At 42.5% G+C, this 20,859-nt stretch overlaps 1 protein-coding gene across 14 annotated transcripts in view; it reads right to left on the bottom strand.

Moving 5' to 3' along the window:
* UNC80 (unc-80 homolog, NALCN channel complex subunit) overlaps positions 1-20,859 on the bottom strand; it is a 120,246-nt gene that overhangs the window by 41,397 nt on the left and 57,990 nt on the right. For 9 of the 14 annotated variants that reach the window (XM_061459016.1, XM_061459025.1, XM_061458904.1 and 6 more), the window contains exons 27-40: positions 17,442-17,645; positions 15,846-15,946; positions 12,818-13,015; positions 11,265-11,372; positions 10,409-10,547; positions 8,705-8,886; positions 8,204-8,335; positions 7,492-7,678; positions 6,343-6,474; positions 5,699-5,842; positions 4,110-4,210; positions 2,625-2,711; positions 1,654-1,837; positions 552-646 (exon numbers count right to left, since the gene is read on the bottom strand). In XM_061459016.1, coding sequence (XP_061315000.1) covers positions 552-646; positions 1,654-1,837; positions 2,625-2,711; positions 4,110-4,210; positions 5,699-5,842; positions 6,343-6,474; positions 7,492-7,678; positions 8,204-8,335; positions 8,705-8,886; positions 10,409-10,547; positions 11,265-11,372; positions 12,818-13,015; positions 15,846-15,946; positions 17,442-17,645 — 1,994 coding nt within the window. The remainder of the gene's footprint in view (positions 1-551; positions 647-1,653; positions 1,838-2,624; positions 2,712-4,109; positions 4,211-5,698; positions 5,843-6,342; positions 6,475-7,491; positions 7,679-8,203; positions 8,336-8,704; positions 8,887-10,408; positions 10,548-11,264; positions 11,373-12,817; positions 13,016-15,845; positions 15,947-17,441; positions 17,646-20,859) is intronic. The other 5 variants (XM_061458985.1, XM_061458995.1, XM_061459006.1 and 2 more) reach the window with 2 other exon arrangements.

Genomic DNA, 20,859 nt, shown 5'->3' with positions numbered 1-20,859 from the left:
TCATGTTTTCACATCTCACATATTTGTCTGGCCACATAAGCCACATGAGTATTGGAGCTTTCATTTCCATACTATGTATTTATCAAGTTTTAGTGATAGGTGATGTACAGAAACACTGAAGTTCCTGTCCTTCAAAGCACTGAGATGTGATTCCCATTCAAATTTCCCATAGTTGCATGAACTAAAGGCATTTACAAATCTGCTCCCTGTGTGGCTCAGTTAAGGCCATCTTTGGCAGAAGGGGGAACTGATGTCACATCTCCTAGATCATCATGGCTACTCAACCACCACTTCCACCCCGATCTTGATCATTCTGTTGTCTTTAGTATTGATAAAACCAAGCATTTAAATGATGTATGTATTTATCCAAAGGATAATATACAGCAAATACCCAACAGGCTGCACTGTCTTCAAATGTAGTTGCATTTGTGGGGTTTTGGCTGTCTGCGAGGTCAGGGTATTTCTATTGTCCTTTAATATGGGATCTTGTTTGTTGCCAACAGGTAAATGTACTATTAAGCAGTTTGTCAGGTTCAAAAGCTCACTCCTACCTTCAGAAGAGCCTCAAACTGTGTGTCCTCATGGACTGGTAACTGAGTTGGGATGTCACACTCATTCTGCCCATGCACAACAAGGGTTTTTGTGCCTACAGGAAGAAAAATAGTTATATTCTCTCCGGCCTCAATTTGAAAAGACTGCCCATGGAGGAAAAGTGATAGTTAAAACTCATTCCTGGGCAGACAAACAATGCCAGTCCTGTCTGGAATCCATTTCTAGTGTCAGCATAGTCTCACACTTCACAGTTAATGAGAAATTGATCTGTTCCTACAAAATGAGCTGGCTTTAGGAGCAACTGTCACTCTGAGTAAGGAACAAAACTTAAAGGTCAGATCTGTTTTTCAGCAAGATATCTCTTGCCTGACTTGTGATAGCCTAAGCTCACAGCATGCTCTTCTTGAGCTCTCTCAAGACTTAAATGAGAGAAGGCTCTGGGGAGACCTTTTGGAGCCTTCCAATACCTAAAGGGGGCCTACAAGAAAGCTGGAGAGGGACTTTTTACAAGAACAGGTAGTGATTGGACACAGGGGGATGGCTTTAAACTGAAAGAGGATAGATTTAGATTAGATATTAGGAAGAAATTCCTCACTATGAGGGTGGTGAGGCACTGGCCCAGGGTGCCCAGAGCAGCTGTGGCTGCCCCATCCCTGCCAGTGCTCAAGGCCAGGTTGGACGGGGCTTGGAGCAACTAGGTCTAGTGGAAAGTGTCCCTGCCCATGGTAGGGGCTGGAACTGGATGAGCCTTAAGGTCCCTTCCAACCCAAACCATTCTATGGTTGCATCAAATCAAGCTGAGTCTGAATGGTATAGTCTTGCAATGATCATCCTGGCAGCCTTTCACAGTTCAACTGTCACGAAGACTGTTCTAACTCACTTTCTGTTTGCTTCTTTCAGAGCTCTTAAAGTGGCTTCCTGAATCTCAGTGAATAAGAGGTGGAATTTACTGACTGAGTTCTCAGCTTAAGAAAAACTGACTTTGAATACGCAGCCACTTGTAGCAGGTCTTTGATCCAGCTCTGATGGATCTTCTTTTTGGTAGAGTGTGTCATGAACTTGGAAGTGAGTGAGTGAGATTTAAAGACTCATTTCTTATACCTGGCATTGAGGCAGTCACCAGCAGCTTCACTTCACATTGTTCCTTCTTCATTGTTTGTTTGAGATCCTTGAAGAAGAGTCCTTCTACATAACCCACCACTTCCCAAAGGAAGGTAAGTGTGGCAGAAATAGCATCCATGCCCCACTCACATGGAGTGCGTACAAAATACATGATCAGTCCTACCTGCAGGTAGTAAGAGGAATATCAGCTTGTACACAGTGTTTTAACTGGGCAGAGCATTGTCTAAACACAGAACAAGAACATTGTTCTTCTACCTTTCTTCACTCAGAGGGATAAACTCATTAACCTTACATCCTGAAAGTTTCTATGTACTACAGAACAATCTGCCTGTACTGCTCTTCCTTTTTCTAGAGAGGATAAAGGTTGTGGGCAAAAAGTACTCCTGTAGCCCAGCCCAGCTTTAAAAGCCATTGTAGATGAGGTAAAGGGATAATCTTTGCTGTAAGAGACTCCCTTTGCCTTCTGCTCTGGAATGCTGCCACACAGACACCTCCAAACACAGAAGGCTCCTAGAGCCATCTATAGCTTCCTGGAGCCTAGCCTACATATTGTCTGTTTCACCAGTTTTCACAATCTTGAAATAAGCTGCTATATTTGCTCCAATAGGACTGTTCATAAGCAAAGCACTTCTGTACCAAAATAAAGTAAAATAAAGGTTTTTGGCACTGGGATCCTTCTATTGGTCTACAACTCATTTTCTATAGTTCAATTTATATATCTATGCTTAAGGGTTTAATACAAAAAATAAAGGTTCCTTTTTCTCTCCCTAGAAGGACTGAGCTAGGGATATGACCGGGAGATATGAGCTATATAGGAAAAGTTAAGAGCATTTATCTCCTTGCAGACCAAAAGTTAATCTAAGATTTGCTTTAATCTAAGATTAACTTTTTAGGACACATGCAAGCAGAGGTGAGATTCTGGGCTGCACTTGGACCCAGAAGCTACTCACCAAGTAGTTAAAGAGGATATGTGATGTCTGGGCAGGAAAGTCTCCGATGTTCAACAAAAGCTTCCTTAACATATACATCAACTCATCCTGGAAGAAGACAAATGTTTTTTCTTTCTATCACAAAATAGAGAATGGATTCACACTCTTGTCCTCTCTGGCTTTGTTTCTTCCCATTTTTCAATACTCCCTTGTTCAGCTATGTCTCTCAGAGCATGAAGCAGAACTATATGCTTGTGTCTGCTCCCATATTTCCCAAAATAAGGTCCAGGGCACAGCACCCAGGTCAATGTCTTCTATCTCAGAGAGACCAATGCCTCTTATTGCAAATTGTACTGACTGCAGCATCCTGATTCTGCACTCTTCTCTCTGTGATAATCCCTGTGTTGCTTATCACAACTGACTGTCTCAATGATCTGTGAAATCTGTCGAGTTCAGGTCAACCCAATAGCTGTGGCTGCTGGGTAGGAGGTACGGGCAGAATATGAACTCTGCTTTAAATGTAGACTAATTTCTTATGGTGGGAAGGGGTTGTAGAGGGCAAGGAATCTCACGTTCAGCTAAGGACAGGCAGACTGTAATATAGATTTCTTGTATGATCCTCATCCTCTCACCCACAACAAATTTGAGCTAGTGTTACAGGCATGAATATGTATAAGGCTACTGATGCCAATGATACATCTGCTAAAACTTCCTAGGAAATGCACCCGTTCTCTGTATTCTGTACTCATGGTTGTAGTAGGCCCTTGAAGAGATGGTAAAACAGCAGACTATGATAGCTTAGAGGCCTCTAAGGCTGGATGATGTATAGTTTCCTTCTCAAAGATATTGAACAAACAGAACTGAACTTAAATAGAAGTTTTGCGGAGATGGCTGAGAAGTCTCAGAAATAGTGAGGCCACTGAGACATGATTACTCAAGGAACTGAAAAGCAGCCTTTCCTGGCCTTTCTCAAGGTTTAATATTCACTTTGTAGTCAGTTCTTAGGTGGTGGCTTGGAAGATGAGGACAGTGATATTATTGATATCTTACACCAAGTGTACACTTGAGAAAGTGTTATGGAGATCTCACTACCTTTCATCCAGCCAGAACTGGTACGCCTTTCTTCCTTAAAGCTCAGCCATGGCACTAAAAAGCAGTCTAATAATCCAGGGAGAGAAAAGGCCATTCCCCATCTTCCAGAGAAAGCTCAACACAGTGGCACGGGTGGAGGCAATATCGTCTATGTTAGATAGTGATGTGCCTTATTAAGCAGCTGCTCAAAACTTGGCTTAGAGCAAGTCAGATCCATAGTAGTGGTAAATCAGCCGTGTCCCATTTACATTATTGGACAAAGATTGAAGCCAACTGCTGATATGGCCTAAAAGACTTCCATCAACATTATGATAGCAGATGTTCCTCTCTAGTGATGCCCACAAAGTGATTCTGCTTACAACAGTCCCCTGCTCTAAGCAATACATACACCCACTGGGGAGAGGAGGAGTTTACCTGTCGGTTGCTGATTGTGAGCTTCTCAAGGAAATGACGCAGAACTGTAGAGGGGTCTTCGATTAAGCAGTTCCACAGAACCTGCTGAGCAACAGCACTTACTGCAGAAGAGAAAGAAAATTAGATGAGCACTGTCTCCCTTGGAAAAGCCTTGAACTGGTACACTTAGACACAAACATTCCTAGCTTCCTACCACAATTGTCTGAAACACAAAGGAGCCTCTTTGATGCACTAAGATTTCTGGTCACCAGCGTAGTCATCTCAAGCAATGATGGGACTGATATTTGAACCTTGCCTAACTACTGGTGCTATGACAGGAAGCACTTCACCACTGAAGTCAGAGGAATAATAAAGAAATAACTATTTGGATTCACAACTCCAGATGAACGAAATTGGCTGTTAAAATCCATGAATTCATGTACTTTTTTGTTCATGCATGTAAATTCAATTTCACAGTGATGCATTGAGAGATTCTGTCTGGTACTGGTGAACAGTATTAGACAGTCAGCAGGGAATTGTGTTGACAAACAACTCCCCAAAGTGTAATTAATTGGAATCCTGTGAAGACTAAAAACAATAGAGACTTATTCATTATTTTGTCTTCAGTACTCAGGTCCTGATCACAAAATGACATGTACATTCTTTAGGTGGCTGACTACATTCACCCAAAAGTGAACAAAAAATGTAACAGAAAGTTAAATGTGCAATCAGCTGACATACTGAGTGATGAGAAAGGAAGGAAGGGCAACAGTCTACCATCTTATAAACATTTTAGAGAAACAAACACAGAAAAATTGCATTATTACTTTACAAATACATCACAGGCCATAATCAGAATGTTCAAGCTGTGTATAGGTGGATTTCTGTTTGTCATGGGATCCAAGAAATGTTGGTGGGAATAGACCTCCAGAGGTCTTTAGTCTAAGCCCCGCTAGTCCAAGTCCGGACAGGGCAGGACTGTCATCTACACCAGATCATGTTGACCATGCCTTTGACTAGCCAAGTCTGGAGAATTGACTGAAACTGTGGTATACTCCTAGTTATGAAGTTCCTTTCAAATTTCTAACCTGAACACTTCCCAAGTTGTGACCTGTAAGTCAGAGTTCCTCCAACTCTTCGTTTCCTTTTCCATCACACCAATAAGGCCAGATTCTGCAATCACTCCTCACAGAATACCTGTTTAGGCCTCTTACCATCCTAGTGTCCTGTGCTAGGCCCTTTTCAACTTTGCAATATCTTTCTTGAACTGAGTTATTTTAAGGCCCCAAAAGATTAAAAAAAACCTCAAAACCAAACCACAAATTATGAAGAAGGGAAAACCCTAGAGTCACATTTCTGTCATGAATCTACTTTCAAATAGCTTCTGAGGATTTAATAGCTTATTCATTAAGTTTTTAACAAACATATACTCACAACAATATATAGCACATAATACTTCTATGAAACACGAACTGTGAGCAAATACAAGGTTTGTGTTACACTTCTTTTCCACTTTAGTTATGGCTTCTAGCAAAAGTAAGTGTTCAAAGTGCTAGCAGGTTTTGTCACCCTTAAGCAAGAATCTCTTGAAGTTTAATCTAGGTGAGTACCAGCTACTCCATCCTCTCTGACTTCTCCATCTTCCATCAAATGGACAATGGGGAGCACTGCAGCACAGATGCAGGCTGGAAACACAGCTTGAGGTGGCTGTGGCACATGATGGTTTGGAGTATGCTCTGTAGTGTGTTCTTCATCTGGAGCAGGAAGAACAGTAGAAGGTGAGTGTTACTGAATAAGCTGTGGTATTATTCAGATAGGTTAGATAAACATTTACATTAGGTGCTATACAAACAGAACAGAATGATAGGCTGTCTGACCACTGAGTAAGCACAGTGGCTTTACTGCTATCTCTAAGAAGAAACTGAGCCTCAAGCCAACTTCTTGATCAAGAATTTTCATTGTAAACACACATTTTTTTCAATTTACATTTAGTTTCTTGTAGGATTTGATGAAATCACATCTCATTACCATTTTGCAGCTAGAGTGCTCCCCGTGGCACTCCTCTCTAACTGAAACATGAGCACCAGGAGAAGACATCATGATAGCAGGGGTGAATAAAATAAAGCAGGGCAATAATTTATTAGAAAGTGGCTCAAGCTTGAGAATACATTCAGCAATAGGAAATGCCACCAGCTTTCTGGGTCAACAGGAAAGGCTTCTAGTGAAAGGACACTCCAGAGTAAAGGCAACCCACCTTCGGCACTGACTGCTGACCGCACTGACCAGACAGAGCCACGCCGGAAAGAATAGTTCCTATGAGATGTACTGGAGGTGCAGGAGGGACTCACAGAGAGACGGCGGGAGGCCAAGTTGGCAACTTCTTCTACTGACAAAGAGAATGGGAAATGTCAATCCAGATCCAACTGACAGATTTTAGGGAACTTTCTGAAGGACAACACTTACAACCAAACTGGAACACTGAAGATTCAAGTGAGGTAACACTTAAAAGGCACAATTTACCATCTATGAAGAGCAGTCAGACATGCAAGTTGCACGTGCTTTGGGAACTAGTAGAGCATTGTTCCATTAAGAGTGTTCAGTGCTTTGGTGCGTCACACTGTAATGAAGTCAGCTCTATACTTCTTTTTATTTACATCCTGTTAACCACCATGGTTGCTGGTGTTTAGTATTTCCTAAGAATTAGGATTTCTGCTAACAGATTTCCCAATCTGTGCTGAGATTTGAACATCACTGTACTCACCTAATGGAACACACTGGAATGTTTTTAATGACATCTTTGTGCTCTGTTAGCCTGGACCAATGAAGATCTTCACCCAAAGACTAAGCCTTTCATGACATGTCATGTAACTTAGGCTGTCTGAAAGATCGGTACTGAGGTTGAGCTGGTCAGCTAGGGTCCCCTACTAGTCAACATAAAGGACAAAAACTGCAGGGGCAATTCAGCCTATCCTAAACTGTGTCTTAAGACAGATACTGGCAAAGGGACATTCCTCCTGCCCTGTAATTATTAAAAGGTTAAAGTTAGGAAAGACAAATTTCATTCCTAGCGTTGCCTTTTCTCATTGCGTTAAATCCTGCAGGATGGTGGGAGCTTTGAGATGTTAAATGCTGGCAAGTTTCATTGAAGCTGGGGGGATAAGGGGTAAGGGACTTCAGGTCACATAGGGGGTACTCAGTATGTCCAAGGTTTTATGTTTTCCTTGCACTAATTTTTAATGACTTTTTTTCTCAATGACTTGGACTTTCCAACAAATGGATGTGGCTGTGACTTCCTTAACACTAACAATCTATGTTCCGGGACATCACACCCCTAAGCAGTGCTCTCTGTTGGTGGTAGGTGCGCTCAGGTTGCTGGAATGCAGTTCCTGGCCCTGGAGCACACCTTCTTCTTCCTGCTCTGAGCTTGGAGTGCAGGTTGGCTCATAGCAGGCTTCCTGAGTGATGGGGATGGCAGTGATGAGACTGGCTTCCCGGCCCAGGCGTTTCTTCTCTTCCTCCTGCTGCAGGTTCTTCAGGATGTGCTCTGCTCGCTGATGGGAACGTGACACAGCTCTGGCTGAAAATGACTTCTGTCAGGAAAAAAAGAGAAGGAGTACAGCCTGAAGGTGTTAGTTGAGATGCACACATCCGGCATTTTCTGCCAGAGACCTCAGTGACATTCAGCAATTTGGTTTCTAAATACAAATCAGACTAGTGCTAGCTGACCAGAGATTCACCAGGAGACTCCTCTTGGAGCTATGTCTACAATAAGCCTAGCTGCAGAATTCTCCCAAGAGACACCACATGAACCAGTGGCACAGAAAATGCACTGAACAGTCTCAGGCAGTTAGAGTGAACTGATCTTCTCTTGGAGAGAGAACAGCTGTGTGCTCCTAAGATATGAGTTACCATCTCTCCCAGGGATATGACATGTGAGCACACAAAGCCTTATGCCCATTTAGGAACTTCTCTGTGCCCTACACAAACCGTGTACTAGATTTTTCCCAGCTGAGGAAGACAAGAAAACTCAAGAATTTAGTCCACATATTTTAGCCTAACTTTCCCTATGCTGCTAGAGAGAAAAAACACTGTTTACTCTTGTGATGTCTGCTTACCGACTGATCTTCATTTATAGGATCCTGCACACTTCCACTGCACTGAGGAACCCATGGTGGGTCAAACATTGGCACAGATGGCATCCCCAGGACAGGAGAAGGCAGAGTGAAGTTTATACTTGGAGGAGGAATCTAAACAAAAACATGAAAGACATTTTAATACAGTAGACTATTAGTAATGTCAGTACTGCTAATCACAAGTACCCAGATTACCCAAGATTACATCTGCAAACTTTCCCCAACTCTGTATCTCGCTGCACTGTAACACCATGACATGCATGTCTTTCATTCTCTGATGTTTTTCCTGACCTGTCCCCCCCACTATCCTCTCCCCATTTTATACAGGAGTGCTACACATCACCTCCCCCACTAGTGTGATTTACACAAGCACTTTTTTTCTCTAAACAGATTTTCAGGTGATTTCATGGGACTTGTTATTACACATCCAGCCCACCAGGCAAGTTGTATACGGCAACATCGGGCTTCATGTGCCCTATCTACCTTGAAGATCTGCTGTGCTCCCTCTTCCATCCTTGGCCAGACTTGATACCTAAACCTCCAGAGCGTGTGAAATTTGAGGATGGCATTCAGCCTTTGCACTGTCTCTGGGTGATGAAATTCGGACATCAGCATGTCAGAAACGGCCTCTGGCACTTTCACAGCACACAGCAGGAACATGGCAGCTGCAGGGACAGAATATCTCATCATCTCTTTTCCTTAATAATGTGTTTATTTGGCAGAGAAAAACTGCAGCTGTACAAACCCCCACCAAAAGAAACCTAATCTTGACTCCAGAAATGAGATCAGCAGTCTACCAGGCCTAAAGAAAACTGTACTGCTTCATGAAACCAAACACATGCGATTCCACCTTCTGGAGCCACACAGCGCTATGTGTGAGGCTTGTAAAAGCTTCTGAAAAACCTGCTTTTAAACTAAAATACAGCTTTGCTCTTCCCATTAAAAATCTCAGTCATGACTGGTTTAAAAGTAAAAGCAACTCCTGAAGTATCAGGACTAATTGAGTTTGGCTTTGAAAGATGCCACTTCTGAGTGATTAATGTGATGATGAATAAAGGCTGGTTTAACAGAAGCTCTGCCTTCCCCTCAGAGCAGAAGACAGTGCCCCAGCAGAGGTCTCACATGTCTGTTTTCATGGATAAAACCAAAAAGAAAGGTTCTTAGTTAAATGGTCACCGTGCAATGACTGCAATCTGCCTCCAATTAGAAACGGAGTTGCTATGAATTGCAAGACAAAGGACCAGATCGCAATGGGAAACAGCACAATAGAAGCTGAGCTGACCCACAGTTGTTTCAATTGAACATTGTGAATATAAAGAGGCATAGTCAAACTCCAGATGATGGAGGCCAATTAGTCTAAATGGGTGTCTGAGGGGCACTGAGCAGGAAATAAAAGCAGAGGGAAAGGTGTTGCTGTGGGAGTTCAGTGCGTGTGAGGGTCTGTGGCTTCTTTGAACGGTAACTCACCACAGAAGACTGGAGACAATTTGTCTAGGTTTGGTGGCTGTCCCTTCACAGAAGAAAGAGCACATCTGCCATCCTGTTTGCCTCAACATTTATTCAGAAGATGCTAGGCAGGAGAGCTGTGATGATGGGAGGCAGCCCCACCATATAAAAACAAGGCTGCTCTTTGACTGCCTAAGTCCTGCCTTGCTCTGTTCTTGCTCCAAAGTCCTGCTCCAAACCTGCAAGGGACCTTCCTGTTTCACCAACCCATGGAACTTTCTACTCTTCGGTCTTTTCAAAACTATGTCAAGTCTTAGTACGACTGATTTAAAAGCGTGGGCTGAAAGAAATACTGGCTCGGAAGATGGTCAGTAGATGGTGCTGTTGTACACCAACATAGGGGTGCTTTTTAATCCAGCTCGTGAATAGCAACATCGTGAGTTTTCAAGTTTTGAGCTTGATTAGTGTAATTTGTTCTTGGGCTGAAATAACTCCTAATTAAAAAGCTAGTTCAGAGTTCAGACCCTCAAATGGATTTTAATCCTCCCTTCAGGGAGGGAAGAAGGAGGAAGATGTGTGTCAGAGGCTGCTTTGGAGGAGCAGCCAGCTAGTACTCCAAACAGCACCAAAGAAACCTTTGGTGGCACTCAGACTCCTCCACAAAGCTGTCTTGCAAAGTCTTGTGATCTACTGTGAGTTGTGCAGCCAGGGCAGCCATACTAAGTGGTTTTGTTCTCCTACCTGCTGCTCCAGCCATGTGCTCATCCACACTAAGCAGAAGCTCCCACGCTGCTGGCTGGATGTCGCCATACATCTCTTCTGTGAGGATAGGAGCTGCTTTGATTAGCAGTGACAAAGGTGCAGGAGAGAGGCTCATTACCTGCAAAAAACCAAGCCATGCCTTACAGCTGAGTTATGCAAACTCTCCACAGTGAACAACACTCAGTAATGTTACAATAGTTTTGGTCTGCAGATTATGCACTGGTAACTTCTAATTTCAGTCATTTCAGATAATGCTCCATAGAATATAGTTTCTTCCAGCCTACAATGAAAAAGCAGTGTTTGCAAACTGGTTCCTTGAGTCTTTTGGTAGTTACTCATGTCACCAAAACACTGAAGAAGAGGACAAAAGCAAAGCCAAACGTTCCCAAGGTGACAGTGATACAGATCCATGAAAATCTCACAGAGAACAGGCCTGTGAAGAGCCTGTTGCTTCTTCAGGAGCACTGGACAAGAAACAACAAAGAAAACCACTGCTGTAAACTGACAGGTTGTATTTAAATACATTTGTGGAATTTTGAAATATTTTCCTTATTTTTGTATCCCCAGTTTTGACGTATGAGTTGCTGTGGGAAGCCAGAGATGCAGAATGTGATTTAATAGAGCTATGTGTTTAAAGGATTCTTTGATGGGGATACCTTAAGAAGCTTAAATTAGCATGACTTGTCTGAGGAAAACATGCAGGGCTAAGCTGATTGATATTCAGGAACAGTTCTTCATAGGGGTTTGGAGATCCTTATATATTTCCCTCCTTGTTGCAGCCTAACCTGACATCTAAGTATCAGCCTCCCTAACTAGCATATGGCCTAGTAATTACCTGGTGCCTGATGTATTTTAGCATTCCCGAGTCCTTCTTCCCTTCCAAGTTGATATCAATCACTCTCTTCTTTAGAGAAGGAGTTCTCAAGCACGACTTGTCTGAGCACTGAAAGGAAAAAAGAAGAAAGAAAGAAGTGGAGTTCACATTTACATTTCCCAAAACGTGGAGACAGACACTATGGACAAGAGGGATTTTCATAAACTACAAGTCATACAGTAGCAGAGCTGTAGCTCAGTGCCTTCTCCTGTGCTGGCAAAAGGCCTGGTGTCAGTGAGAAAATGTCTCATTCGATTTTCTTCTCTAACAGTTTTTCCCAATAAAAGCTTAAAGCAGAAGCCAGTAAACCAAATAAGGAATGTGAATGTGCTGCGTGCAATCTTCCCAGGTGGTATACCCATGTATGTCAGGAGAACAGTGCTTTAAGAAGGTTAGAAGTAAGAGATCTATATTTCCCTCTTTTTTCCTAGCTGTTCCCTAAGGCTTTGATGGTTTGATGAATGATGAAATGTGTATCACTTTAACTTGCAATTTAAAGTTGGAGATGAAAAAACATGCAGTAATGCATGGTGGTGTTCCACTGCCTTTCATGAACACATGAGCCAGCTGCTCATTTCAAGTCTACCTTCTGTGGAGGAAATGAGTGCCTCTCTTTCTAAATAACTGATACACTACCTTTCTGTGCTAGAGGACGGTTACAGTTTCCAGGAAAGCAGAATCATTAGCTGTTGTTTCATCTGCTCTGTGCTTTGTTCCATACAAATACCCTTTGATTTTCTAACTTGACAGGAAACAACCTGCTAGTTGATGAAGAAACATTATGAACTTGTTTCCTACTTCTTCATTTTCCTCTTACAGGGATGATGACCTCTTTACCCAACTGAAATCTTCACAAGACTTTTATGAACACTTTTGTTTTCAATGTTACAGCAAAGTAGTTGAATGACTCCACCATTACAAGTGTTCAGAATAACTGTAGTCTGTCTCCTGTGATCAGGTATATGAAAGTATTAACCACCTATTGACATGATTCAGCTGGTACCTGCGTGGGCACTTCACTGAAAGCAGAGATTTATTTCCACTGAAGTTAAAAGCACCCCTAAAGTGGCTAAAAAGGCACAATCTTGTACGATTATCCTCCTGAACTGGCATTAAATGCCGCTGAAGAGACTGCAACGTTAAAGACTAATGTACGCAATCCTTGGAACAGCTCCAAGAGTTCAAACTGAAAAGAAAGAAATTATGCAAGATTTTACAAGAACTTCAAGAGTTATTAACAGATGAGAAGAAACAGTGAGCTGAGCTCCACAGTGGCTGTTAGAGGCTATAAAAGAACAGGTTATAAGCTTTTAAATGACATTATCAGCAACTAAGATTCTTTCCAATCAATACAGATTACATTCCTTCCATAACGCTAAATGCAAAGCTGTGTTTAAGAAAGGCTGTATTGGTTTTGTTACGAGAGAACAGTTTGAGCACATTACACAGTTCTTGAAGGTAGTCACAACCTGTGCAGACAAACCCCAAACATTCTGCTTTTTCCGTCTACTCACTTCCTTTTGCTTTTTGCCTCTTGCCACAGTGTTCAATGTGCTGTTTTCTCGCAGAGAGTCCACTGTGTCTCCATACAGGAGTTTGATGGCCCGGACAAGGCGAGCACAGGATCGGCTGTGATGGAGGTAGCAGTGTGGGTGACAGTAGTCAATGTGGGTACATATGAAACTTTGTTGGTTGCATAATAGGATCATAACCTTGAAAAGAAAAAAAAGAGAATAGTTACCCACACAAAAGAGCAATACACGGAGAACTGCACAAGGCAGCCAGTGATGGAAACACTCAAGCTAACTAGCTAGGCATGGCTAAAGAAACATTAGTGTTAACAAAGCAAAGAGATAGAGTTGCTGTTAGATGTGTATGTCTGGGGGGTGGCAAGATTAAGGCTGAGGAAAACAGTTTGCAGGAAAGCTCTTGTATTACCACCCTGAGATGATGGCTTACACTGGAAATTGTCAACTACTCAATCATCATTAAAGCTGCAAACCCACCAGGTTCAGGGGTTAGTTTCCTTCAAGGAACATGAAAGGAAATGTCTCAGTATGCTTTCAAGTAGGAATAAGCTGTGCCAGTTGCTCTACATACACTTCCTTCCCTGTGCTTGGGTAGGCTCATCCAGCCTAGCTTCACGTTCTATTTCTGGTGGTGCTGCCATATGGCAGTAGGGAGTTCTAAAACCTGTCTAAGAAACAGTAAATATCAGGGCATTTAGCTATTCTGAGCTCTGCTGCAGCAACACTGCTATTAGTCCCTAAACTACTTAATTAAAGACAGCCTTGGGTGAGTCTACACCGCAGTGACTGCTCTCTGCTGTAGGTCAGAGGGTTTCTTCCCAGAGGAGCAAAGCTCAGTCCAGTAGCTCTTTGGACATTGTTCTTCGTATAGTACACAAACCCAGCCACTTCTAGCACTGTGATTAAAATACACAAGCATTCACACTGTAGGTCATAACTGGCCTTTATGAATCCTCTTCATCCCTGACCTAGTGTAGAAATACCCAGAACTACCAGAAAGACGCTATCCCACCTTTTCCATCCACTTACAGTCTGTGCTGGCTCTTTTAAAGCAAGGGAGCCACATCACTCTCAATCCTCACATATTTAGGCTTCAAAAAGCCAGGAGCTTAATTTAAAACAAATCTGTGCTGTGTATGTGGGATTCTTGTCTCTGTCTGACCTCAAAATAACATGAGGCCAGAACATGCAATCAGGAATAACTCAAGTTGCTGGTGTTGTGTCAATACACAAATGGTATAAATCTGATCAGCATTGTATAGCCTCTACCCCTCCTCTGCTCCACTGTTACAACTTGTAGCTCAGTACTCAGACACAAAGTAAGGACATCACACACTGGATTGCCATAAAGGACAGTAAAGGAAATGCTGGTGCCTGCCTAGAAGCAACTGGAACCAGTGATCCTTTTGAGTGGTTTGCTTGTGAATATGAAGTAAAGCAGTTTTTTTTTCCCAGTAGTGTTATTGCCCACTCACCCACACCTTCCTTCCAGCAAACAAAACCAGAAAGTTATCACACTGTATCGGTACTTGTGTGGCATTAACTGGAACAGGTGATTTTTCAAACCTTCCTTTCTCCTATGCAGGCTAATCACATGCAAAGTGAGACAAACATCTCGAGTTCCCTTCAGTTTATGCCTCATGTTTATGAGCCCATGCATCCTCCCACACTGAGCAAAGGCACCATGAGTTATCCTAAGATGCTGGCTAGGGATATGCCTTTATCCTTTAGCAATTCATTGCCTCGTACGTACCCTCATGACTAACATACTCAGTTTAGTACACTGGAATTTCCAAAGGAAGTGTAATCATTACCAATAGCATTAGAATACAGACAGAGAAGCAGGGTAGTCCAGGGACTGAAGTACTAGCTTGTAAGACATGACATTTGAGTTCCCTCCTCTGCCATACTCTTGCAAGAGACAACTATTGAGAACTTCTTCTCACATCACAGTACTGGATTAAACCTGTTCTTGCCCAAACCCCATAGGAATGAGGCAGCTGAGAGCAGACTGTGTGAAGTGCCTGGGAGAGAGTGTGGGGCATCAACTCATCATTGGCAGCTATCTTTCTCAAAGGCAGCTAAGAAGTCAAAAAAGCATCTGTCCTCATACACATGTGCAGGATACAGCCTGTGCACAGGGAGTTAACTCAACTCTTCTCCAAAAGACACTGTCCATACTGCACCATTACAGTGTGTCATGAGAGGACAGAGGTCAAGGTGGATACCAGTGGATTGAACTGTGTAGACCTGCCCAATTGACTTTCGGCATGTCTAAATCACAGGTACAGAGATCACCAAAATGGATGTTTTAGGCCCTGCATTTGCACCACTGTACTCATCTATTGGATACAGTAGAAACTACACAAGGCCCTGTTGGGTTAGACATCATGATAAAATATATCTAATGGAACCAAAGAAAATGTTCCAAAAGTAGGTATTCCCCCCCCCAAAGCTGCATAATTAAGCTCACCGTCGCAGAGTCACTGGAGACAAAAGTATATAAATTGTCTCAAAAAGGGGTTAGAAAAACTCCCTATGAAAAATTTTTTGGTAGTTACGAAACATAATGCTCATGACAGAACCTGCAGCTGAAGCAGTTTCTAAAATGCCATTCCCCAGAAGCTGGGAGCCCAACTCACACTGCAGCCCATTCTGTTACTCTTCCTGAACTACCCCTACTAGCCATGCTGAAGATAGAACACTGAGCTAATGAATTTCTCAGCTGAGGTAGCATGGCTGTCCTGGCACACTAGAGATAAATAGTCCCTTTCTGCCATACAAATTAAATATACAAAATAGAGGGAGCAAGACAAAAGCTTTCTGGTTTTAGTTCATGTTAGAAATGACAAAGAGACATTTCCAAAGTTCGCAGCTCACTTACACTTGAGATTCTTTTGAGATCCTTGGTGCTACATGGAAAAAGCACAGACTGTGATCTGGTCACTGCCAGCATGAAGGTTTTCCTACTGAAAATGCATCCTTGAGAGCACTGGAGGAGACTTATACTCACATGCAGCCACGACATGTTCCGATGGTAGTTCTCCTCCGCGCCTGTGTTGCTCAGCACCTCAGGCTCAATGCTAGGTTCACTCGCACTCCATGGGCTCCCTTCTTCAAAAGAAAAATACCCAAAAGGTGGTTGTTTTTATTGCTCCCTGTGTGCTTTAAGACTAGGGACAGCACTTGTAAGCCAGGCCAGCTTTGTGGGAATACACCAGAGTACACAGAATATGCCACACTGGAGAGACTGCATTTGGACACCCCTCCCCAATCCTTTTATCATGCTGGCTTGACAATTACAAGAACCATTTAGGCTTGGCTCACAGGCCATCTTGTCAGTAGCAAACACTGCTCCCTCCCCACTTTTTTCTTCATTGGAAGGGGAGAAGGCAAACAAAAAACATCATAAACAAATTCTTTGCACCATTCAGATGCTGCAAATGGTTGGTTTAGTGATCTGCATTGACTGGGCTCTGTGGCTAAAACATCAACAAAAAACCCAACCAGAAGTGGCACCCAACTGGAAATGCCAATGGGCAAAGTCACTGCCAATTGCCCATGGAAACTGCTAATGCTATGGGGATAAAAGGGGAAAAAAATCCTGATTCTAGCACACTAGTTCTAAAGAACTCAGGCAAGTGAGTGATTTCTCTGGGAACTTTACAGATCCTTCTGTTTCCTCTAGCCATTTCATAACTCATAAGCCTCCTATCAAACTAACATAATGCTCTAAAGAGATGGCTGGGGATGAATTCTGCTTAATCCTTTCTTTCTCCTCTTTGAGTGAACTGTGACTTGCCACAGTCTACAGAACAGGTAATCCCACTCTCCATGTTCACCTACTGAAGCATCTTTTGGGGAACATAAAAATCACCATTAAGCTTGGGAGGTTATTTCAGCTCCAAATGTGTCTAAAGCATAGGTTTTGGTTAACATCTGTAGCAGAGGGAGCCCCTTTAGTTCAACTGTGATGGAGATTTCTCATGGCAGGATGCTCATTTGCTTTCCATAAGATAGACATATGGTGATCCATCTTTTGAAGATTAAGAAAGGCATCTGTAAACTGTAAAAGTATATGTATATGCCAATATGTAGAAATATAGTATGTAGCATGTACATGTTATGTTCTATATATAGGAATATATATATTACATGTCATAAAACATGCCTATGACATCATATCCTACATAGAATATGAAGTGCACGTCTGTACATATATATATATATCTCCTGTCAGTATGGACAGTATATGCATATGACCTCATGTATTCATTGTATCATAGGATTTAGGGGGGTGTGTATGTGCATATATACACACGTGCATGTGCTCCCCTAAAGACAGCATGCGCTTGGCTGGCAGGCACCAGCATTCCAAGAGTTCATGCTCTAACACGGAGATCTGAATTGCTAACCTGTGCATGGAGCCAACGCTGTACCCAGGATTTGAATGTGTTCCTGGCTCAGGCAGTCACCTGAAGAGGACTCTAGGTTTTCCCTAGCCTGCTGGGGTGAGGGTCTCCTGTCATTTCTAGCTCTGCTGCAATCACATCAGGAGTTTAGGTCCTGCCTATTGTCCCCTCCCTTTCCACCCACTCGTCTAAGTTACCTATATCAGTGACAGTGTCCCTGCTGTGGGACAGCTGCAGCTCCTCATTCTCAGACTCTGAGTCCTGCCGTGATAACTTGGTGCTCTTTAGGCTGCCGGCCCGGCGAATGCTGGAAAGGGAACCCCCCTTCTTCACCCGGAAACTGCGGGTTCCTTTAATCTGGAGCAAGCGGGAGCCTCCTATCCTGATCTTCCTGATGGGAACTGTATTAAAAGAATAAAAGAGGACTTTTTTCCCCTTAATTTTTCCCCATTTAAAAAAGAAAGATATCCTGGCCCTCCCTTCCCTCCCTCCCCTTTGCTGTCAGCCTATACTGCAGCGTCTTTTCTTCCACCAAGGAATGTGGGGCCAGAGGCTCCCTCCAAAGCCATCGCCAATGCAGCTCTGTCAATTGGGCAGTAAAGATGCTTTACAGAAACGTGTTCAGCACTTCATTTCCTGGAGACCTGGTACGTCACCTCAGGCCTTGTCTGTATTTGGAATTAGCCCTTTTTCACCCACCAGCAAGTAGAGTCAGCTGCTCTAATAGAAACCCAAAGCCTGGACAAGGAAAACATACGATTCACACAAATTTGATTCAATTCCTGCCAGGAAACAGGATCTGCCCAATGGTTGTAAACTGCAGTTTTCTTTGCCAGCCCCTGGGGTTTACATTAGTGCAGAATCCCCTCTTGCTAGGGATAGGTGGCTGAATCCCAAACATGAAAAAGGCATCATGGACAAACCTATTTTCCTGTGGGCCTGGGGTCTGTAAACCTCACTGAGCTCTGCAGTAGGATCAATTATTTACTCATACAGCACGCGTGACTGCAGAAGGGTAGTCTGTTTCATGGGGTTAGCACATGAGACTTCTCTGAAGTAAGATTTGCATAAATCCGTGTCTCTGCATGTTACTCTTCGTCATTAGAATGCTTTAGAGGAAACAGGAGCATGTAGATCCTCTCCTTCAGACAAATCAGCAGCTTTCAGGCAGTAACAACATCCATTGACACTGCATTTTTGATGAGCACAGACATGAAATGGTTCAATGTTCAAAGCACCAACCGTTTGCACTTTCATTCTCCTCTTAGTTCAAAGGCAGTACATGGCAGTATGTCAGTCCAAATGTTGCAACACTCAGTCATTTTACTGCAGATCTAATCAGGCAAGGCCACGTGTGATCGATTTTGGTGTGTTGTTGAGAATGAACAGGATACAGCTTTTTGGATATCATGGGTAAGAAAATATTTTAACAAAATTACATTTTGGCTTCAGGGAAAATCAAACACACCTTTACTCCTGAGAATGCCCCTAATTCCTTCAGAACCCAATTCCCAATTCCATTTCCAGTGGCTGGACAAAGACATCTGGACAGGTTCTGAGACCTGCTCCTCAGACCTCATGTATCAGCTGGGCAAATCACTGTAGAGTGACAGAGAATCTCCCTCCAAGTGAATATGCTGAGTTCCTTAGCAATCACTACTGCTTGAATTCTTTTCAGATTAACCTCAGTACAGTGGTTCTTTTCCCCCGAATGCCAAACCACTTAAGCGCTTGTGACTGCATTTCATCAGGTCTGTAGAATTCCATTTTAGTACCCAAAGAGTACATAAGATCCTCTGAGAGCCTGCATCTACCTAGCTTTAGTGTCTGTATTTCAGACCTACCTGGAGCAGATTCTATACAGTAAACTTGCAGCTTTTGGATAGCTGTTAAGCCACACCTGGGGTGAGCAATGAGAGCGAAGTTTTTAACACTCCAGTAAAAAATGAAAGGAAACAGATTAGTACTTATCAAATAGGTTAAGGCAGAGAAACCTGTCACAGCAGGCAACACAGTTCTAGTTACATTTGCACAACAACATTTTCTTATCTAGGAAAGTGTAGATTACAAAAGATGCCTCTGCATCTGTAATATTTGGCCCAGTTGGATCCCCAGAAGAATATGCTGTGGCCAGAGAAAAGAACATTAATTACTGTCATTTTAAAATATAACATTATCTTGCATTTATTTAGTTTCCATTTTTGCCAAGAGTCCATTAGTACATTAGGATTCAATCTTCCTACCATGGTCACATTTCCCATCTCTAAAATGTAGTAAAGAGGCAGATTTAGTAAAGGAATACTGCATTGCAGTTTAGGGAAAAGGGAGAATGAGAAAAAAACCCCAACCAAAACTGCAGGGAAAATGTAGTTTAACAGAGTCAAGGATGCAGAAAGTTAATACTAACTTTGCAAAAATAGTTCTGCATTTTGCCTGTAGCACAGTAACACATATAGGAAAATCTAAGTCAGTATTGTCTTGAGAAAAATAGGATAGAGAACAGCCACCAGCATTTTCCAGCAGGACTGCATGCTTATAGGCATGCTCCCACTCAGGTAACATCCCAGTGGAAGGGACTGCTGCCTGAGATGCTGAAAAGTGGTTTCAAGTAATTGCTGTAAGTATATTCAAAAAAAGCCCAACCCGAAAAGAAGCTTTTCCTTATCTAAATAGTTAGAGATGTATCATCCTGCTGATCTTAGACTATCAGACAGATCACAAGGCTGTGTGCTTCTCCTAGCTGCCAGTGTGCCAAGGGTACTGAAAAAGAAGTTGAGCATGAATTTATCCAGCTCACCTTTCTTAGGTGTATACCTAGCTGTCTTCACAGGATTAACTGTCCCACCTGACACACATGTAAGCCTTGGAAGCAGCTCTAATGTTTCCTAATATCTTCTTCAGTAATTGTGGCAGAGTCACAGCTAAGAAAGCACAAACTTTATCTAAAGCCCCCTGAAGTCAATAAAAGCTCCTCTGAATCATTAATGCACATTACAGTTTCTAGAGGATAACCAGCCACAGATTCCATCCTTTCCAAGCAATCAAACATTTATCCTTTTCAAACAGTCATCAGAATTATCATTCAAACATCTGCACCTTTATATGGCTATTATGAGACAGAATTTAAACAGTTCTAGAAAACTTCTTAGAGGGAAAATCATTTACAGGAACTGTCTGGCAGTTTAGCCTCTAATTCCAAATACGCACGATGACTGTATATTGTATTGCAACACTTGTACCATCAAATAGTATGCGAGTTTTGCGTGAGATGGCTCAAAAATGGAAACAATCTGCTGTTCTTAGCAAACACAGTGAGCTTGAGGTTTGCTTGTACAGTATACAATATGTTGGTAACATTAAACTGCTAGCCATTAAAAGCCACAGAGATGTGTGTTTTTTTCATGTGGTAGCAAAGAATTCAAGAGATCAAGTGATCAACGACTAATTCTGTGAGATGCCATGACTTCAAAACTGGTATAGATTTTCACAGAAAGATCCCTCCTATCTGTGGTTTTCCCAAAAAGAAAAACTGTCATCAAAATAAAAGAGGAACAAGAACACTTTTGATCTTTATTTTTAACGTGAATCAAATAGCTATGCTTCTCTCAGCATTGC

The sequence above is a fragment of the Pezoporus flaviventris genome, unplaced genomic scaffold (genome assembly GCF_033815535.1).
Source record: "Pezoporus flaviventris isolate CSIRO_AGI_PZ_B2104156 unplaced genomic scaffold, CSIRO_AGI_Pfla_v1 ptg000001l, whole genome shotgun sequence".
NCBI lineage: Eukaryota > Metazoa > Chordata > Aves > Psittaciformes > Psittacidae > Pezoporus > Pezoporus flaviventris.
Note: the sequence above shows the minus strand (reverse complement) of the source record. Positions and strands in the feature narration are given on the sequence as shown.